At 33.8% G+C, this 22,324-nt stretch overlaps 1 protein-coding gene and 1 long non-coding RNA gene across 2 annotated transcripts; both read right to left on the minus strand.

The window, feature by feature from the left end:
• Positions 1–1,425: 1,425 nt before the first annotated feature.
• LOC117929761 (tyrosine--tRNA ligase, chloroplastic/mitochondrial-like) lies at positions 1,426–3,489 on the minus strand. The gene has a single exon (XM_034850158.1). It carries the CDS (start codon positions 3,122–3,124, stop codon positions 1,667–1,669), a length of 1,458 nt encoding a protein of 485 aa, XP_034706049.1. The 5' UTR covers positions 3,125–3,489; the 3' UTR covers positions 1,426–1,666.
• An 11,989-nt stretch (positions 3,490–15,478) lies between these two features.
• LOC117929937 lies at positions 15,479–21,852 on the minus strand. The gene is made up of 2 exons (XR_004653825.1): positions 21,773–21,852; positions 15,479–15,715 (listed from the first exon to the last, which is right to left on the minus strand). It is a non-coding gene; the product is annotated as an uncharacterized LOC117929937 (long non-coding RNA).
• Positions 21,853–22,324: the final 472 nt, after the last annotated feature.

A 22,324-nucleotide genomic window follows, 5' to 3' on the forward strand; every position in this document is an offset into this window, starting at 1 on the left:
TTTTTCCGTAGCCTCTTGGAGCAAGATATTAAGGAACTCACTCATCTAATAGTTGCATTAGCCCATCTCTATTTATCACCTACTTTTCCTAACATGAGAGTTTGGTCCTTGACATCCTCAAGATTGTTCTTTGTTTGCTCTTTTAAAGATATACCCATTTCTACTAATGTAGTTCCTTTTATTACTGCAAATTTTACATAGAAATCCAAAAGTCCCACCAGAAGTGAAGGCCTTTGCATGGCTATGGCATATAGGAAGGTCAATTCTAACTCACTCCAATGAAAAAGACCATACAAAGTGCTTAACCTAGAATGGTGGTGGGGGGTGGGGAGTCTAAGATCATAATGTTTTACATTGCCCTACAACATTGACATTATAATGTAGATTGTTTCAACTTGCAAGGATTGATTGGGTACCACTAGGATAGGTAAAGGAGACATTGATATTATCCTTTAGAGGTTTTAGGGACTTCATCAAGGTAGGATTCTTAGGCTCATTGCTAGCCTTGATTTGGTTTAAACTATTTGGCAAGAAAGAAATTATGGTAGAAAGGGGGTCTCTAAAAGCAGTTTGGGACTTATTTTACTTTTCTTTTCTTCCCTATGAGCTTCTACCAGTAAAGCTTATGTAGGTATCCCTTTAATTTTTTTAGTAGAAGGTGATTCTGCAATTGTCATATCACAGGCAACTAAGAAAGAAAAAGGACCCTGGAAGTTTGATGGGTGGATGTTCCTTCACTTGAGTTACTCAGTTAGGCAATCATGTGACAGATTTTTTTTTATAGGTAAATATTTATTGCATTAATAATGCTTAACAAAAGAGCTCACTGAACTACACACTATATATACAAAGGCACCACATGGTCATACCAAGCAGAGGGATACACAAAAGACAACTCCATCCACCACATAGAGCAGATGCGATAAAAAAAAATGGAGCTAGACTTTTAGTTTCTTTTGTAGAAGATATACCACCATAAGTTATGGATGGATTTGACCTTTTGAATTAGTATACACTTGTCCATCTTTTCTATTAGACTTTCTATAAAGGATTGTGTATCTCTTGAAATGATTTCTTATTCTCTTTGTACATCATATTTCAATACAATGAAATTGCTACTTCTGATAAAAATAATAATAATAAAAGCCAAACTAACTATCACTTTTTCCTTCATTAGAAATCTAGTAAGCATAGCTGAGCCACAATTTTCAAACATATATGTAACATAAATCTGCTGAAAGAACTTACTTCTATCACATAAAAACTATAATTCCTAAATCCTATAAAATTCCAACACCCAAGACAACACCTTGTAAACCTGGTCTAACCTATTGCACATAAATAGATACAACCAACGTAAATTGATGTTTTTGGCTCAGTGTCTACAACAGCAAGCAATTTTACAAAATAAGAAATGAGAAAAACTGGAGTCCAAAAAGTAATCATTTTAGCTGAGATTACTTCAGCTATTGAATTCATTGTGGCATGCATTTTACAAATAGTACAAAATTCCTAATTGAGATGCTTTATGGAAGCATCCCATACATATACTGTGAAAGTATTTTTAAATCATTAAAAAAAAAAAAAAATCGTACTGCATGCCAACAATTAAAACAAGTGGATATAATATTGTTGTTCATAAATAATCATCTAGCCGATATCACAATCAAGAAATCCTTACAACAACTTTGTTCTTCTTCCCTGCTGATAGTAGTAGAACTTTCCCATCCACAATGTCTTCAGCCTCAATCCTCTTTGCTTCACTATCAATTCTATTATTATTCAGGTACAACCCCCCTTGCTTCAAAAGGCGGCGAGCAGCCGACTTACTCTCAAGCAAACCCGTCAAAATTGAAAGATCCAAAAGTGAAAGATTCAAAACCTCATCATAAGACAAACTGCAAGATGGTACATCCTTCGCAATCCCCTCAATGGTCTTCCAATCCAACTTGGTCTCAGCTCCGGGCCTCAATGCTTCAGTGGCCTTGAGAGCCTCATCTAACCCCTCCTGCCCATGTACAAACCGAGTAACTTCCTCAGCAAGCCTCCGCTGAGCTGTGTTGGGCACATAACCAGGACTCCTCATTTTCACCTCCAATTCCATTATCTCATCCATGTCCAAGAAAGTAAGGATCTTCAAAAACCTCACCACATCCGCATCCAGGACACTGAAAAAATACTGATAGAACTTGTAAGGTGACAACATTGCTGGTGAGAGCCAAATGGCACCATCCTCTGATTTCCCAAACTTTGTGCCATCACTCTTCAATAGAAGAGGAAATGTGAGACCATAGGCACCATCTGTTTGCAAAATTTTCCGAATGAGCTCGGTCCCAGCAATTATATTTCCCCATTGATCACTCCCTCCAAACTGAACACTTACACCCTCATTCTCAAACAAATACAAGAAATCATATCCCTGCAATAACTGATACGTGAATTCAGTGTAACTCATTCCCTGCTCCGACTCTAGCCGCTTCTTCACGCTTTCCTTCGCCATCATTGTGCCCACTCTCGCATACCTCCCAACCTTTTTCAGAAAATCCAACAATGTAAACTCTTTCCACCAATCATAATTATTCAATACCACAAACGAATCATCACCACCATTGGTGGTGCTTCGATTTAGAATTGAAGTAATGGTATTGGTGATTCCGATGGTGTTCTTCTCTAAAGCCTCGAGGTTTAGCTCCGGCCTCTCCAGGCTCTTCCCGGAAGGGTCGCCAATCCTGGCAGTGGCGCCGCCGATGAGAGCGACGGCCTTGTGGCCGCAGCGGCGGAACCATGAGAGGACAATGAGGCCGAGGAGGTTGCCCAGGTGGAGGCTCTCGGCGGTGGGGTCGAAGCCGCAGTAGACTTTGAGAGTTTGTGTGGAGGAAGAGGCGCGAAGATTGGGGCTGGTGATGGAGTCCACCAAACCCCTTTGCTCCAGAATTTCGATGACATTGGAGCGGTGAAGAGGGATTTTGGTTTGAGATGAAGAGTGTGCGCATCTAATGATGGAAGATAAGGGGCGGTTGCGGGAGAAGAGAGCGGCGATGGTCTTGGAAGAAGCAATGTTGGTGGAGAGGAAGAGCTTCTGATTGCAGGAAAGGAAAGCAGTTGAAGCCGCCGCCATGGCCATTGCCAAGTCCCAATCACTCTTCGTTAGTTACACTTTGCAATAACGCTAACGGGATGTCTGATATCTCCTATCTCAGCATTTTCCTTTCTCCCAATTCATCAAAAAGGGCCCAATATTCAAAACGGAATGGAAGAAAATTGAGATTTTTTATTTTTTCTGAGTTTATCCAAAACCCCTACGATGATAAACCATTCCACACAGAGAAATGTCAATGGCGGTCCGGTTCAACCGAAGAAGTAACGGCAGCGGTAGCAGTGGAGAGAGAAAGAGAGTGTGCGTGTTATAGGGAGGAGAAGGAATAGAGAGAGGCTTTGGGTCCGACACCACTGATATATCAGAGGAAGATGAGGGTGTTGCTGGAGAGATAGAATGCCCGCACGCGACTAAACTGGGCGTGGCTTCAGCATTTACATTTTTTTTTTCTTTCTTTTCTTAAAAATTCCGATAATTTAAAAAAAAAAAAAAAAAAAAAAAAAAAAAAAAAAAAAAAAACACGACTCATGTTATTTAAAACAAAAGTTTATTTACAATTTAAAATATTATAACTTTTATATTTCTAAATATTTCTTTAAAATAGTTTTTATTTGTGGTATTTTATTTTTAATTATTATTTATATTTATAAAATTATTTTTCAAAACATATCTTATAAAATAAATTAAAATAATTAAAATATATTCTCATAAAATACCATATTTTAGGTTTTTATAAATAAATTATCAATCGTAACTTTTTTGAGTCAATTTCAAAATTGACCAACCAATGGTGAAGGGTTGGTTATCGTGTTCGTAAGGCTAAGTACATATCGAGTCAAATATGTAAAATTTATTAAAAATAAGTTCACCTTGTATAAAAATAGTACATGTTATATGATTTCAAACTTTATATTAAACCCAAACCCAAATCACCAAAAGAACGAGTATTTAAGATTTCATTAGTTGCTTTTTTTCAAAAGAGATTTGCTCAAAATGGCAATAAACCATAGAAAATGGGAGGATGTTTGCTCAAAATGGAGGTCTAACATAATAGAAGAATCTTGCTAAAAAACATGATGTCATTGTCGGAAATGAAGATAAGGTGATGAAAAAAAGGTAAAATATTATCGGAAAATGAAGATCCATAGGTAAGATGTAGGGAAAACGAGGGCTTGCCAGCAATGGGAGAATCTTGTAAAAATTAATGTATTATTGCTAAAAATGTGATAATGTTATAGAGAAAACTATAATCTTTTGAAAAATAAAAATTAACTAGCTACAATGATGGTAAAATAGTGATTTATTGTTAGGTTCATACCTTTGGTTTGGGTAAAACACACAAACGAGGATGAGGTACTCTTGATTTTTTATTTTTTATAATATTGTAAAGCCTGCTAAAAGAAGGAACTTCTTCGCTATTGCAAAATACAATACCAAGAGTACCCCTTTAATTTTGTTTAAAATTTTTTTTTTGTTAAATTATTTAATCAATCAAAACTCTCATCTCACATCTTTGCATCCACCCTCATACATGAGTTATACTCACTATACCACAAGCAATCTCCAATTGATCTCTAATTCTAGCAAGCTTGTTCCCTTTTTCAACAACCCATTGTTGTTTGACCTCTATTTTTAATAAACCATCATTGTTTTAACTTCTTCAATGAACTTCTTATGATAAGTTTCTTCCTATGTTCGCTGAGTTGATCAACTTGAAAAGAAGTGAGCGTTGAAATTTTAATTACTAGAACAGAGCTCTTAAAAGTATGACATGATGTAACAAATTTGGAATTCATTATTTTTTTAATGTTATTCTAAGTTCACTTTTATCTATCATTGTTCTATGCGTTTACTTTATAAGCATTATTGCCTAACATCTCTTGCATTATGGCATATAACTTGGGTGTATTAAGAGTTGCACGGAAGATCTAAGTCATGGGTTCCTTGCAAAGTAAATGTTTAGTCCTTAACCGACCAAGACTATGAGGTTGTAGTGTCTCACCCCCTAAATTGAGGGATAACTAGTCTTGGTCGTCGAGATGGGGTTCTTTTAGTAAGTTCACTAGTATGTATGGTTACAAATTGAATAAGACCTATGGTGAGTTATGACATAAGGTTATCATATAGTCATTACTTTACCAAGCTGCTACATTATATAATCTCTCAACCTTGAGAAAATATTGACCTTGTGTAGTCAACCTTGACATACAAGTGAGATCTTAAAGTGATAACATATTCCATATAAATTGGGGTCACTATTGATGAAAGTCAGTAACAATAGGTATTCTCAATAGAGACACCATGATATTTCATGAACTTTAAGACAGTATGTCCCATTGGGTGATCATAAGTGTTAGAATTGAGCCTCTAAAAGTAAGACATGATATAACAAAGTTAGACTTGACAGTTCCTTTGTTATCCATTTTATGCATTGATATTGATTTCAACATTTAACTCATATTTTTTTACATTATACATGGCTAGGGTGTATTAGGAGTTATATAAAGGATACACGTCATGAGTTCTTTGTAAGTAAATAAGTTGTCTACAGTTAGTTCATATATTTGGGTAATCTAGTAAAAACTATAATACACTATCTCCAAATTAGAAGGATGACTTGTTTTGGTCATTTAGATAGGTTTCCCATGGTGAGTGTACTAGTGTTTGTGATGCATACTGAACAAGACCTATGATGAATCATGACGTAAGGCTATCAATTATCATAATTCACCAAGCTACTATATTGCATGGACTCTCAACCTTAAGAGGATATTGAGTTTATGCTAAAAATTAATAGGAGGTTATGACCTATGAGTGAGACCTTAAAGTGGTCATATGTCCCTAAGGATTGGGTCACTATTGACGAAGGTTGGTGGCAACAAGTATTCTTAATAAAGGTACCATGATATCACACGGGATTAAGACAATGTATTCTCTTGAGTAATCTAAAGGACAAGTAATCATGAAATTTGTGGTCATCGTAATTCATTTAGTATAATTTAACATATGCTTCTTTTAGTTAGAATATGTCAATTGATCACATAATAAGTGAGATTTATAATTCAAGGATTAGAAAGGTAATCTTGATAGGTGATAGCACTACATTGTTAGATTATGGATACCGGTTCATGGAAAGTCTACATGTAGTGGATAATAGATCACAAACCTAAGTTTTGTCTCATTGTTATTTACATAGGGTATTGGAGAGCAGTTGATTCTTTATAATAGGATGTTGAATCAACTTTAAAATTGGATTATAAGGGAGTCAGTACTCCAATGGATCTTGATGGTTCCTGCTCTCAACTCATATACTATGTTAGCACAATTTATAAGGGTTGGATTGACTATAGGTTCACTTTTGTGTATAACGACTTTTTGCTAATTACGTAAGATTGAATAAGGGATAGTGAACAAGGTTCTAAGTTGGACTAATTAATTAATTAAACAACCTTGTTGGGTTAATGAATCAATTAAGACCCGTTTTGGGCTAAATTAAGTTACCCAAGCCTTGGTGGGTTCAAGTCACTTAAGCCCAATAAGGAAACCCTATAATACCCCTTAGGGGTTAAGGTTCGGGTTTCCATGGTTTTAAACAGTTTATCTTCAACATATAAAGAGAGAAACTATGAGAGTATAGACATCTACCCTTCCAAAGTCCACTCTTTAGAGTGTCATGGACATGTTTCAAATCATTGGATAAAAGACTTTGGATGTACAAGACCTCTAAAGCATTCAAACACATTCTTCATCGGATGGATTTTGATTTGGGAACATCCAAATTGCAAATATGAGTTTTAATCTCTAGATTTATATTATTATATAGTTTTTGAAGCCATTTATTCTATTGTGTTAGATCTAGAGATATCTAAGGATAGATGCATGAACCCTACAAGATCTAAGGAATGGAAATGAAGTAATCTAGGATTCCTAACACTATGAACATGTGATCATAAAATTTGTGGGCCCTTAGTAACTCTTTTAGTGGAATTTGACATATGCTCTTTGTAAATTAAAATATATAATTTGATCATATAATAAGAGGATTTGTAACTCAAGGATGGTGGGGGTAGTCTTGGAAGGCTGATAGATTTTGCCTTGTTAGACTACAAATGATCAGTTCATAGAGAGATTACATATCATGGATAGAAGGTCACAAACCTGAACACTTGGTGTCTTGTAGTAATTTATATAGGGTTGTAGACCCTCAATTTTGTCCTCCTAGCACATGTCCTATTAAGTATTTGTTCGGTACTTTATGGCAATTCCCTAGTGGCCCATTACTACTCATGTAGTCTATCTTTTCTAAGCCACTTTAAGGACTTTGTTTGAGAGATTTATCTAACCTCGTTGTGACTCTTAGCAGCCTTAATTTAGACTTAGGCTCACTTAGACTTAGGCCCACTTAGGCACCCTAGGCCCATTTAGATACACTTGGTCCATTAGGCACCACCTTAGGCCCATTTAGATGCACTTGACACCTTCTAGCTTGCACACATTCACTCTAGGTTACTTAGACACTCTTTCAGAATAGGTCACTTAAATACTTCTTTTAGCATAGTTCACTTTGACATGATCTTGATTTTGGTTACTTATTTTTCGGGATAAGATGAGTGTTGGCTTGACTTTTGATTGCATGAATGAATTTTCTGATTTTTAATGGTTTGAGTTTGACATTTAAATTATTATAATTCATTGCATTAATTTAATTTATTGATTTTTCCTAATTGTATACGTCTAATATTTATTTTTATACTTTTATCAATTTATTTGTTTATTTACCCACTTATTTATTCATTCTTTAATCCCATAAATTGATATCTTAGATTTTGTGGCTATGTGATTTGACATTTTATTTTATTTCATTATATTTCATTTTGATCATAACTCACATTTCTTATTTCAATTTTATTTTTAATTTTTGCATGAGACTTGGAGCCATCAAAGAGAGAAGATCACGACCAAATAAAAAGACTTGGAAAGAATCCTGTAAAAAAAAGAAGGAAGATATCACTATGCAAGGCTGGTAAGTAGCCAGCACGCATGTGAAAGATCTGGACAGTCCACATATTGAAGGATCCCTACGGTTGCAAGGTGAGAGCAGGTATGGAATGAAGGATTTTTAGCAAATTCTTGAGGAACTGAGGAGGAGTTCTGATCATGCTGGACTTTTTTGGAAGAGAAAGATGACCAGATTTTTTAAAGGATACACCAGATTTTTTAGGGGAAAGATGACCAGATTTTGGAAGGGGGTATGATGGGATTTTTGAAAGGGGGATGCACCAGATTTTTGAATGGACATGCACCATGATGCTCTTGGGATTGTAGAAACGTATTGGGAATAAAACCATGGGATTGACGCCGCCAAGGATGATACACAGTCCACGCATGAGGAGAAGTGGACATGTAGTCCACCATTAGTGCACAATACATATATAGTGGGCTGTGAGGAGATTCTTTTTTGTTTTTTTAGAAAGAAAAGTTAACATGGTAAGGATTTGATTACTTACCAAGGAGGACACATGACTGCGTCCTATGGAAACCTCCAAGTGAGTCACACATGTATATACTTCCTATATCATGTGCATCTTCGAAAAGGAAATAAAATATTCGAGTGGCTGCCATATAAATAGGATGAGATTTTTCTGCAAGAGAGGGGAGGGAGGACAGACACATAGATTTTTTTCGCAGAGAGAACACATGAGGAATTTTATTTCTTTGGCAGAGAGAGAGGAATTTTTTCCAGAGAGGACATGCACAATAGAATTTTTTGAGAGATCAAAACATAAGAGCAGAATTCTTCCAAAAGAGATCCACACATGAGGAATTTTTTTGGGCAGAGATCCACACACAAGAGCAATCTTTTTTTAGAGAGGACACACACAAGGGCTTTTTGGGGAGCAGCAAAGGACTTCAAACACTAATTGGGCTGCCATTTTGACACATCAAGAGAGTATTTTTCCGACACAATACAGGTTAGTTTTCGGTTTTTGATACAGTATTTTTTTTTTTAGTTTGGGTTTTAGTTTATTGGTTTAATTAATTGTTTGTGATAAATTCTTTTAAATCTCGATTCGTACAATCTTTTATTTTTCTTAGATTAAATGTCTCTATTTTATGATTGCAATTCATTAGTTCTATGTTAGTTTATTTTAATCTATATGAAAGTTTAAATAAAGTTTGTTTTTTTAATTCTAGTTAGTTCAATTTTAATTTGTTTTTAGTTTAAACGCATTTGTCCATCTTAATTTATTAGTTTAAATAATTTGTGAGATAAAGTTTATTTTTTTCCGGATTAATTTAGTTACAATTTATTTTTAATTTGAATATGTTAGTGACTTTAATTCCTTAGCTTAAATAATTTGAGAGATAAAATTTATTTTTATTTTTTAATTTCGGATTAATTTAATTTTAGTTTATCAATTTGGTTGATCAATGTAATTAATCTCATGTCTTTTAAAATTTTTTATCCTTGTTTTGATTCTTGTTATCTAGTTTAAGTGGTTTTAGAATTCTAGTTTATTAGTTTAATTGATCCTATGCAATTGAATTCATGTTTTTAAATATTAATCTTATTTTTTATTCATCTTTTTAGTACATGAGTTTTTAGGACTTGAATTGTTTAAGTTGATTGGTTCCATGTCATTTTCATCTTCTGAATTTGTTAATTTTATTTCTTGGTTGATCCACTTTTAGTTTGTATGTTTTTCAAAGCTTTAGATAACTTGTTTAATTGATCTTAAGTTGTATTATTTCTTTCTTAAATATATAAATTTTCATTCTTGGATTGATCATAATTTAGTTCATATGTTTCTCTAAAATTTTAGTTAATTAGCTTTTGATTATTCTTCTGTGTTCGATTCCCCATTTTTAATTCTTGATTAATATCTTCTAATTTTATTTGATCTAAAGTCATTTAGTTTATTGCTTTGACAGTTTTTTTTTTGTTTTTTTTGTGAAGTTTAATTTTTAGAAGTCATTGGAAAATCATGAAGGCCTCTACCCTCACCTTTATTAGTCTTGTTGATCACTGAGAAAATTTTTACTTTGTGATTTTGTTTTATTTTGGGTTGCCTATATTTGATCTTTGTGAATTGTTTGTTTGTGAATAATGTCTTTCCCTTTAAAATAAAATACTTTTCTCAAAATGTTCCTTGTAAAAATCTATTTTAAAAATTCATTTAGAGTCCTTAGAATCAAAAATCTCATTTTCTTAAAATAATATGCAACCATTTTTTTTTTATCGGTTTCCATCTTTTTCGGTTTTTTAATGAAAATTTTGGTTTTAAATCATACACGAATCCAAGCTTGTGGTCCCACATAAATGAAATAATTCCAGGTTAGATTTGTGTATATCAATTGGGGAATTGGTGAAACCCCTACATAAAAAAATCTTTTCAAAACTTATTTTTGCTACCACCTTTGTTGGTTGTTACAATCATATCTATTTTTTTAGGAATTATATACAAGACGTATGTGATAATTGATGAATTAGTATACTCTGATAATTTTTGCTATGCTAATTAGATAATAAGCATGCTAGGATTTTTCTTATTATTTATTATCTAACTCCTCATGTTTTTGGAAGCACATTACGAGTTACCCATGCTATTCAGGTACGCTTCTTACCTTCGTATCTTAATTCCATAAATTATGTATTGCTTTATATATGATCGTTATGTATTGCTTCGTATGCGATTCTCAACCTATTCAATATATCTTTTTGATTGTTTATTTAGCTTGCCATGTTTGATTAAGAGACTAGGATAAAATATATGTTTTGTGTTTTATTTTCCAAACTAATCATTGATGTCTTTTGATGGCGCTTAAGAAGAAGTCCAGGTATGCACCCTATCTCTCATTTATTGTAATTTGATCCTGTTTGACATGTTATTTTTGAAATCACCTTAGTCTATCTAGGTATCTTCAATTAATCAATTAATTGCCACATTTCCCCCAATTTAGTCGGTAGAGACCTCTTTAGGGCTTAGAGGGGTGTTACCTCCTAGAGGTACCTTCCCAATAAGTGACCTGGTCCCCGGACTTAGACTCGGGTTTTTCAAAGACACCCTTTTCCAAAAATTATAGAGTCATTTTTTTTAGGGTTTTATTTCTTGGTTTATTTTCCCTTTAAAATAAAAATAAAATAAGTGGTGACTCCAACTTTTCTTTCCAAAAATTAATTTTTCACAAATAAAAAGCAAGTCTCGTCGATCGAGTGGGGGCGCAAGTGAAAAATGCGGGTCCACAAGGGTATTGGAGTGCAGTTGACTCTTTATAGTTAGATGTTGAGAGTCAACTTTAGAATTGGATTTTGAGGGAGCAAGTACCATTCTATGGGTCCTAATGATCACTGCTCGAACTTATATTCCTTGATGACATGATTTTATAAGGGTTGAATGAGTTTTTAGTTCACTTCTATGCATGGAAGACATTTTGGTAACTACGCAAAGTTGTACAAAGGTAAGTGAATGATATCTTTGAACTAGGCTAATTGGTTAATTTATAGCTTTGTTAATTAATTAATCAATTAACAATCTTTTTTAGCTAAATTAAGTGATCCAAGCCCATGGTGAGCGTAATTCACTTAAACCCAATAGAAAGTTTATGAATACTTAGGGGTTAGGACTTCAATCTTGTTACTCTCTCCCTATAGTCTAAAGAAAGAACCCTATCTTCCAACCTAGAGATCTCTACTATCTCTGTGCTTGGACTTAAGGTGGAGTCATCGGGTGGATGATTATGGGTTTATGATGTCTTCTTCAAATTTAAAGCTTTCCTTATGATTGGAATCAATTTGAGAACATCAAGATCACAAGTATGTGAGCTTTATCTAGATTTGTGGTGTTTATTTGGTTTTAAATGTCATTGTTTTTGCTATCCTTAGATCTAGAGAGCTAAGGATAGGATTACATTCACCCTAATAATCTATGACATGATAATGGAGCAATTCAGGGTTTCCTAACACGAAATACACATTTTACTATGATTTTGATTCAATATTGTGTTTGACTTTATAGTTGAGTTTTGAGCTTGATTTTAGTAGATTTGGAATGTGTTTAATGTGTTAGCAGTTGTCTATATTATGGTTTTTTTCCTTCTAAAATCTATGGTAGAAACTTTTTGGTATGAATATGAATGTTGTAGAAGGGTATGAAAATGAGGAATGTTAGAGAATTAAAATGTTGTAACATTGGGTAAATTTTGTGAAAAAAGTGGAAAGAGGGATCTTGTATATAATTTTATAGTTCTTTATTTTAGAAACCTAATAACTTTTGGATGTTCCACATCAATCTTGTCATGAATGTACAAGGTATCGTATAAGATGTACACTTTTTTACACACACAAAATATACATATTTAATCAAAGCATGTATTTAGCATCAAAAATCAATACAAGTTGATTTCTTCTTGACAAAATCATGCTATGCTTATAAAAGTATTCCTCAACATAAGTATTTGATTTCACTTTCATACATATTCAAAATTTCATTATTGTATTTGATTTTTAGCTTAAATATTTAATTTAGAAATAATATAAATTCCATAAATTTGGTTCCTATTTTTTACATCATCTAAACAAAGTCTACCACCCTTCAAAATTTCCCCTCTATATGTAACAAAATCCTCCATTTTTTTTTTAACAAATCAAATCTTCATTCTTAATATAAATTCCTGGATAATCTCCACTTATTAAATGTTTTTTCATATCAATTCTCTGTCCACATAAACCGAATAAATTCAATCCAAGCTCTTTCCTTTGCCTTCGTGGATAGAAGGAAAAAGATGAATTTGTTATCCTTGTGATAGTTGAAATGACTTCCTCCTTCTCAACTTCGCACTCTCTCCAATATCCCTACTATCTCATCTCTCCACTTGTGCTCTTTCAATGGTTTTCAATATTTTCTCATATAAAGGAAACAAAGTAATTTAGTTAATTTAAAATATTACTAACACATTTTTATAGAAAAAAATGCATGTTGGTCGTTTAAGTTAAAGTTAGGGATAAGAAGTTTCTATTTTTCACTTTCTTTTTTGGATTTAAGTCAGAGGTAGCCTTTTTTTTTTTTTTTTTTCAAGGAAAGTGTGTTTTCATACACTCATAAAAAAAAAAAAATTATAAAATAGAAACTCAAGTTTATAAAAAATAAATTCCAAGCAGCTATCTAAAAATAATTAGTATTTCATACAATTTTTGGTCAAAGGTAGTTGTTAGCCCAAGGTTACCCCTAAGTGAAGTTTTGATGATAACAAATCATGACTAAGTTTGCTAATGGTTTAAAATCAAGTTGAGTGATAGACATTAATTTTGAAAATCATTTGGAAAGATAAGTCATTCATCAAAAGACGGAAAAGATGCAAAATCAAGCATGCAAGAAGACCATTCAATCTTAGGAAATATATGTTAGATTGATGCATTGATGTACTTAGGATATTCATAACAATTCATGCATCCTTAAAAAATTAGTTTATGCATTAAACTTAGATTTTTATTAAAACTCAAGTTTTATCATACGAACCTTAGACAAACTATTCTAAAAATGACACATTAATATACTTAAATACCTTGTTTAAGCATTAGAAGTGAAATAAATATAAAAATATAAATTTTCAGGCCAAAATGGGTAAACTGATTAAGGAAACTAGCAAACTGACTCAATCGGTCATGGAACTAGTCAACCGTTTTAGTCTTCCCAGTCGAGTATCAGTTGAGGGATGCAAAAATCTTCTCTCTCTTCTAGTAGCTATGCATTCCTAATTGAGGGTGAGATCTCTCTTGGTTAAGGGGTATGTATTCCCTATGGAGGTCTTGTTGAAGCCTAATAATCACCTATTGTGCATTTAATGCCTAACGACTAGTCAACCGTTTGAAACGGAGATCGATTGGACGAGGCCACTTTTTGGCATTTTTATTGCCCAAGGTTAGAACCTTACAAATTGAGAGCTCCACTTCATTTGTGAGTAAGAAAATACTCGCAATCAATTGTCTACCTACTTATTCTTCATTCAAATATCTCATTTCTTGCTTTTGATTCATTAACTCTTCACTTGCATACTATTTAGTGCACTTTGTCATTCATCCTTGCCTTTTCTTATATTCGAGCATTAAGTGAGTTAGGTTGGAGAGTTGTTCAATTGTTCTTAAAGTGATTCAATGAGTGTTGAAAGTTTCAAGTTGGAAGAGACTTGAAGGAATCGTATAAGAGCCAATTGGAGTTTGATTGAAGCTTCAAGGATAGTGGAACCCTCATTCGATTAGAAACTTGAGGAAAGTTGATGCAGGTGAGGAGTGTTGAATCACTATAAAATTGTGTTTGCTCTCTCTAACTCAATCTCTTTATATTTGTGTTTTATTTTGCTTAAAATTGTTGTGCTTGAATTTTTTTTTTTTTTTTTCAAAAACTCAATTCACCATTTTCTTGTGTGTTTATCTTATTTATATTAGCTTTATTTTTTTTCAGTAGTACCTTTGACCACTAAAATGCTAATTTTTAATGATATATATATTACCTTTGACCATCCTTGGTATTACCTTAGATTGGTGAATGCCTGAAACTTGAATTATTTTTAAAGGATTCCTATTTTGTAATTGTTTTTATATAGGTATGTGAAAACTCACTTTTCCCTTTTTCTCCTATACTTTTTTATACCTTTTATCTAAGGAAGATGAGACCAAGTTTTTTTAGCATTTTTCCTCATCTTTTTCTCATTATATTTGCTTCTTGGAAAGTTTGAGGGAAAATACAAAAAAAGATATTTAAAAATAGAAAAAAGTTAAAAATAGACACAAAGTTAATAAATTATTTTACATGCTTCTTCAAACTTATTTTACTTAATTTTTTTCTCTATATAAAGATGAAATAATTTGAAAATAAATAAATTTTCAATTAATTTTAACTATATTTAATTTTCCTTTATATTTTTTTTTATTATAAACTAAACATAAGAAAATTATTTTTTATCATTTTTTCCTTTCTCCATGCTTTTATGGGACCAAATTAATATTTTCATTTCTTCACTTCTTTTTTTTTTTTTTTAATTATTTTCTTTAGTGCATTTTTTTTGCTTTCCTTAATATTTTTCTATTACCAAACATAACTTAGAAATATATAAATGAAATCCAATCAAAAGAAGCTTATTAAGAATCAAAGAACAAATGTTACTTGATTTTCAAAATTGATTCAAAATCTTAATTAAAAAAACAAAAGATCTGGGGTGAGATCGATAAGTAGAAATTTTAGGGGTTAAATGAATTCGGAATATTTCAAGTCAAAAGTGAGAATGGAGAAGAAGCCTCACTTTCCTTGCCAATATGATCAGTCTCCATTCTCCAACGCTTACAGAGCACCTGGAGTGGAGGCAGGCAATTTTGGACTTCTGAAGTGATAAACAAGAGCAATAAAATGGTATTTTCTTGGTATAAAACCATATTAAACCAATACAAACTCTTTCTTTTGATTCACTGAATGTTTCATTGCCTCACTTAACAAAATTTGACAACAGAGTTAAGGGAACGAAATTTGTTGCTGAGTGCATTGCCAAGAGAGATGCATTGCATCATCTGAAATATGATGCCATAATGTAGAGCATGACTGCTGTTGAAGCAGAGACGATCAGTTCCTGCACAAGAAGCAAATTGTTACAAGCCAACATATAGGAAAAGATGATGAGCAGATACACATGAATAGTATATTGTTCAGAGTTTTTAAGTTTGGCATCGCCTATAATGCTGAGCGAGGGAGCTTTTGACAATGTCTGACAGTATTAAGTTGATGCCCAGATGGAAGAGATTATTGCAAATTTATCAAACAGATGACAGGAGTTTAGGGCATTCTGGGGGTTATGTTAAATGGTAGAATATGCAAATGCCAAAATTTGTTTATTTTTCTGAAGAACATAAACCATTAGGCCCAACAAAATAGCTTCTGCTGATCCATCAGGACAGTTATACTTGTGGTTTGGTGTAAAATAGTGGTTGAATATGAGTTTCTTTGAGGGGCTCTGCTCTGAGATTCTTAAAACTTCAAATGGATTAAACTTGGAAGAGGTTTTTAAGAATTGAGCTGCTCATGAGGAGGGGAGGATTCTTATGAATTGCTGTAGTATGTCTAGGAGAGTTACAGAGACTTCTACTCACCATGTACACATTACTTGGTGACACAGGACCTTTGGACCTTGATTCTTACTTTGTTTGGGGTGAGGGGGATCCTTCCAAAGACAGTTAGCTATGTTTGATTTCAAGAAAGTACCAAGGAAAGAAAAAAAATGCTAAAAAAAATAATTTTTCTTATATTTAGTTTTATCATAAAAAATACGAAATAAAATCAAATATAATTAAAATTAATTGGAAACTTATGCTATTTCAAATTATTTAATCTTCTTATAGAAGAGTTAAAATATGTGAAATGAATTTGAAGCAGCATATAGAAGTAATTTATTGACCTTAAATCTATTTTAATTTTTCTTCATTTTTTCTTTCTGTATACTTTTCTCTATTTTCTTTCCCTCAAATTTTCCAGGAATTTGGCAAGGGAACTTGCCAGAGAAGACAAGGAAAAGGTATGGAACCAAGCCCTGCTTTGCATTGTGTGTTCATAGAGGGTGAAACAGAAGTGTGTCAGCTCTACTATACCCGTACACCCTAGCAGTGGAAACTAGTAAGAGCAGATTCTCACTACTAGATTCCATCGACAGATTGGGTATCTACTACGAGTAGAATATCATCTCTAGCTTACATTTATAGATTGGGTATCACTGGGACGGGGCTAATTTATGTCTTGTTTTTTTTCCTTTTCTATGGTCCTTTTACGGGGTGACATGTATACTCAGCGTGTACTTAAGTTATACCTCCTTTGTGGCACGCTGTATTTGCATGTTTTATGATTATCTGTTAACTGAAAACATTTTTCAGCAACAAGCATGATACCTAGACTAATCTAGCACTAAAAATAGCGCATGCCTTTTTCCACATCTTCAGTTAGGGTTAGGAAGTGTACATGCAAGGATCAAGGTCCTAGTCTTTCCATGCAATCAGAGCACAGAAACTGTCTTGCAGTAAGGCAATGTATGAAGTAGATAAATGAAAAATGAAAGTAAGTATGAACACATGCAATGATAGGGTGTGAGTTAGACTCCACATTCATAAAAGTTTTTTTATCATGACTGTTGGAAATCAGTCATTGATCTCAAGGAAATCAGTCACTGATCTCAAGGAAATCAGCTATTGATCTCACCCTTGATTGATGAGAATCATCTACTGATTTCACCCTTGATTCCAAGGGTTAATTAGCTATATTTGACTAGTCTAAGACCTTTTTAGGAAGTTCTTTTATTTAGTCAACTTTGTAATTAGACTCCTAAATATTTGTAGAACTAATTTAGGAAGATTATGTTTTTTCTTTTCTTAGATTATTTCTTCTGTATAAATATGTATACCCTACTGTGAATAATATAACAATTTCAATTGGATTATAAACTGATACAGTATCACAGCCTTCATTGCTCAGTCACATAGCCTTCATTGCTGTCACTTGTTCAGTTTTTTTCAAACCAGCCATCATTGTTGGCTCTTCCATTCTTCCAACGCCATACCCAAAAATCTTGTTCTTAGACATGTGTCTCTCATTTTTTTATCTTGATTCCTCTATATATTTGCATTCAGCATATATGACCGATCCATTTTCTACCCAAAATCCTGCAAACAACTCTAGCAATCAAAGGGCAGCAAGCTCTTCCAAGCCAAGACTCTTCCTTTCACCAATGTCACTACCAAGGCCGAAGGAAATCCTTGAAATACTGAGGAACAATTTGATCTTTTATGCTAGATCATCAGAAAAACTGAGGTGACCTTCAATCCTACTTCCTGTGCATTTGCTCAATCTAGAATTCTTGGTAAGTCTCTACTTTCAACCACTATTTTAAATCCAAGCTCATGGATCATTGATTCAGGAGCCACTGATCACATGACCAAAGACTTAAATTGTTTTATTTCTTATGAACCATGTTCTGGAAATTAAAAGGTCCAAGTTGCTAATGGATCATTTCTTACTATTCATGGCAAAGGAAATGTCTATATATCACCAAATATCACTCTTTTTTTCTATTCTTCATGTGCCTAAAATGTCCTAGAATTTGTTGTCAGTTAATAAACTTTCAAAAACCAACAATTGTGCTGTAATTTTTTATCCTAACTACTATATTTTTCATAACCAAATCTCAGGGAAGATGATTGGTAATGCTAAGGAGAAGAATGGCCTTCTAGATACCAAGAAGACAGAGACACCTCATGCCTATCAAATAAAGGGAGTTCAAAAAGGGGGAACCTTAGAAGACTAGTGATTGTTACATGAAAGATTAAGGCACCTCGGTTTTCATAACATGAGGAAATTGCATCCAAATCTAGGTAATAGTCTAGATTTTTCCAAACTCAAGAGTGAAATTTGTGAGTAGGCTAAAAGTCTAAGGGTGTCTATCCCATTAGTGGTAAAAGAAGCGAAATTCCTTTCTCCGTTATACATACTAATGTTTGGGGGCCCTTAAGGGTGATCTATATTTCTGGTGCTAGATGGTTCCTTAGTCTTATTGATGACTTCATTAGGACTACTTGGATCTACTTACTAAAGGATAAATATGAAACTATTGCCACAATTCAGAGTTTTTTTCTCAATGGTCCAAACACAATTTAACACCAAGATACATATTGTTATATCTGATAATGGTGGGGAATACTTCAATGTAAGACTCGGAAATTTTTTCTTAGAAAAGGGTGTTATTCATCAATCAAGTTGTGCAGGCACTTCCCAACAAAATGAAGTGGAAGAACGTAAAAACAAACATCTTCTTGAGGTAACCCAAGCCTTAATGTTTTCCAAAAACATTCCAAAACATTTCTAGGGGGATGCAGTCTTGACAGCAACCTAGCTTATCAATAGGATGCCTTCAAAGGTACTCAATTTTCAAACTCCTACTTAATTTTCAAACTCCCATTGGAACATTGAAAGAACGTTATCCTCATCTATCTGTATTCAGTTCTTTACCTTTGAAAGTCCTTGGAAGCAGTGTCTTTGTTCATGTCCTTAACAAAGACAGACCTAAGCTTGGCCTGAAGGCCATTAAGTGCATTTTTTGGATATTCTCCAACCCAAAAGGGGTACAAGTGTTACCATCCACCAACCAAAAGGAAATTTGTTATAATGGATGTAAGTATTTTTGAACAACCACCATGCTATACAAAGACTAACCTTCAGGGGAGCAAATAGGTGCAGAAGATCAGTCACATAAATGGTTTATCTCATTACCAATGCCAATTTGGAGTATTCAAGAAAATAGGGAGAACTTGGTGAATTCCTTGGAGAGCACTCATAATGATAGAAGGACAGTGGAGATACAAATGCATACCAGAAGACCTCAGGATCAATCTAGGTCGGTGGAAGGCCTTAACTCTTCAAAGCAAAACCAATCATCAACTTCAGATGAAGGTATGGTTTCTACACCCCTTAAATCCAATAGCAATCCTTCCAATCCTGCTTCAATTTCTACTCTCTTTGATATTGATATTGATATTCCAATACCAATCCATAAGGGTGTTAGGAGTTGCACCAAACATCCTTTGTCAAATTTTTTGTCTTTATCATAGGATTGTAGGGACCTATAAGGCATTTACCTCTCATGTAAATTCAGAGTCCATTCCAAGGAATGTTGAAGAAGCCCATGCTGACTCGAAGTGGAAGAAAGCTATAGATGAGGAGATGAATGCTCTAAAGAAGAATGAGACTTGGGATAATTGTTTATTTACCCAAAGGAAAACGGCCAATGGGATACCAATGGGTTTTTTCAATCAAATACAAGGCTGACCCGAAGTGGAAGAAAGCTATAGATGAGGAGATGAATGCTTTAAAGAAGAATGAGACTTGGAATAATTGTTGATTTACCCAAAGGAAAACGGCCAGCAGGATGCCAATGGGTATTTTTCAATAAAATACAAGGTGAATGGTTTTGTGGAGAGATATAAGGCGCGACTTGTGGCCAAAGGGCACAGAGTTATGGTATAAACTACCAGAGTAAAGATGAACTCCATCAAAATTCTACTCTCTCTTGCAACTAATTACAATTAGCCACTACAACAATTTGATGTCAAGAACACCTTACATGGAAATCTAGAAGAAGAGATCCACATGGACCTTCCACCCGGTTTTGAAGAGAATAATGAAAGGAAATGCAAGTTGAAAAAATCTCTTTACAGCCTGAAACAATCACCTAGAGCATGGTTTGAAAGATTTGCTCAACCACTCTTGAAGTTTGGTTTTCATCAAAGTTAGGCAGATCATACTCTTTTCTTTGGAAGATCGTCCATAGGGAAATTGACTATACTAATCATCTATGTAGACGATATCATTATAACGGTGATGACAATGAGGAAATTCGGAAACTGAATGTCGAGTTGGCTAAAGAATTCGAAATCAAGGATCTAGATACTTTGTGTTATTTCTAAGGAATTGAAGTGGCTAGGTCAAAAGAAAGGATTTACATATGCCAAAGGAAATATGTCTTGGATCTTCTTAAGGAAACTAGAATGCTTGGGTGTACGCCAACAAAAAGTCCTATTGATCTGAACCATAAGCTTGGTGCAGTTATAGATGGTGTTCTAATGGATAAAGAAAGGTATTGAAGACCTGTGGGAAGATCAATCTATCTTTCCCACTCTACACTCGATATTGCCTACTTTGTGAGTGTGGTTAGTTAGTTTATGCACTTTCCTTTAGAACCCCATATGGAAGCAGTCAAAAGAATATTGTAGTACCTAAATGCTACTCCAGGAAAAGATTGCTATTTTCTCAAAATGGTCATATGGATGTGGAAGCATATACAAATGATGATTGAGGCAGATCCATGATGAGCAGAAGATCCACCTCTGGCTATTGTACTCTTGTTGGAGGTAACTTAGTAACCTAGAGGAGTAAGAAGCAGCCTATGGTAGCCAGGTCAAGTGCAGAAGCTCAATATAAGGTTATGACACTTGGAATATGTGAGTTGATATGGATAAAAAAACTTATTGAGTGAGTTGTAGATAGAATCAAAGGGTCCTATGAAGCTATATTGTGATAACAAGGCAGCCATAAGCATTGCACACAACCTGGTGCAACATCATAGAACAAAACATATTGAGATAGACAGACACTTCATCAAAGAGAAAATTGCTAATGGAATGATTTGTACTCCATTCATTTCTTCCAAGTACTAGTAGATGTCTTCACTAAAGGAGTTCTTAGTCCAAGGTTCAACTCAATGATCAACAAGCTGGGAATGAAGGAAATTTTTGAACAAGCTTGAGGGGAGTGTTGGAAATCAATAACTGATCTCAAGGAAATCAAACACTGATCTCAAGGAAATCAGCCATTGATCTCACCCTTGATTGATGGAAATCATTTGCTGATTTCACCCTTGATTCCAGGGATTAATTAGCTATCTTTGACTAGTCTAAGAACTTTTTAGGAAGTTCTTTTATTTAGTCAACTTTGTAATTATGTTGACAAATATTAGTAGCACTGATTTAGGAAGCTTATGTTTTTTCTTTTCTTAGATTATTTCTTCTGTATAAATATGTGTACTCTACTGTGAATAATATAACAATTTCAATCGGATTCTAAACCGATAATGACAACAGGTTAAAGTCAGTACCTGGTTATTGTAGAGAAAAGCAGGTATAAAACTGCCCACGAACTCGATCAAATTCAGAAGACCAGTGAAAGACTGCACAAAAACAACCGTGGCAGGTAAGTGACAGGCACAAAGAAGAAAACAAGAAATTAAATGAATGAACTGAGCCATCAGATATAGTAAATGAAGAGGCAAGTAGTACAATCAAAAGGGCAATAAAGTTTCCCTCAACCAGTTAAAATAAGAACAAAAATATTTTCAATTGAGCCTAGTATGCCCATCAACTGATCAGACATTTATTCTTCCAAACTCAAAAACATCTGGTATCCAAATACAATCAATATACAAGCCAAACTGAGCTGAATTTTCCCCATATCATCTCTCAGCTTGCTAAAATATTCTGGATATGGGTTTGTATTCCATGTTACAGATGGAAAGGCTGTCTTAAATGGTGTAAGGTGACAGGAAAATCATCACCACGAGATAATGGGAACAGGCAATGGAAAATTTAATGGATGTAATCTCCCAATTCAATAATGTAAACTCCTGCAGTTGTAGTCCCAAGAAATCAAG

The sequence above is a fragment of the Vitis riparia genome, chromosome 14 (assembly GCF_004353265.1).
Source record: "Vitis riparia cultivar Riparia Gloire de Montpellier isolate 1030 chromosome 14, EGFV_Vit.rip_1.0, whole genome shotgun sequence".
Classification (NCBI taxonomy): Eukaryota; Viridiplantae; Streptophyta; class Magnoliopsida; order Vitales; family Vitaceae; genus Vitis; species Vitis riparia.

Bases quoted from the DNA above. Each gene is read 5' to 3' on its own strand.
- LOC117929761 (XM_034850158.1), bottom strand. From the start codon at position 3,124: ATGGCCATGGCGGCGGCTTCAACTGCTTTCCTTTCCTGCAATCAGAAG.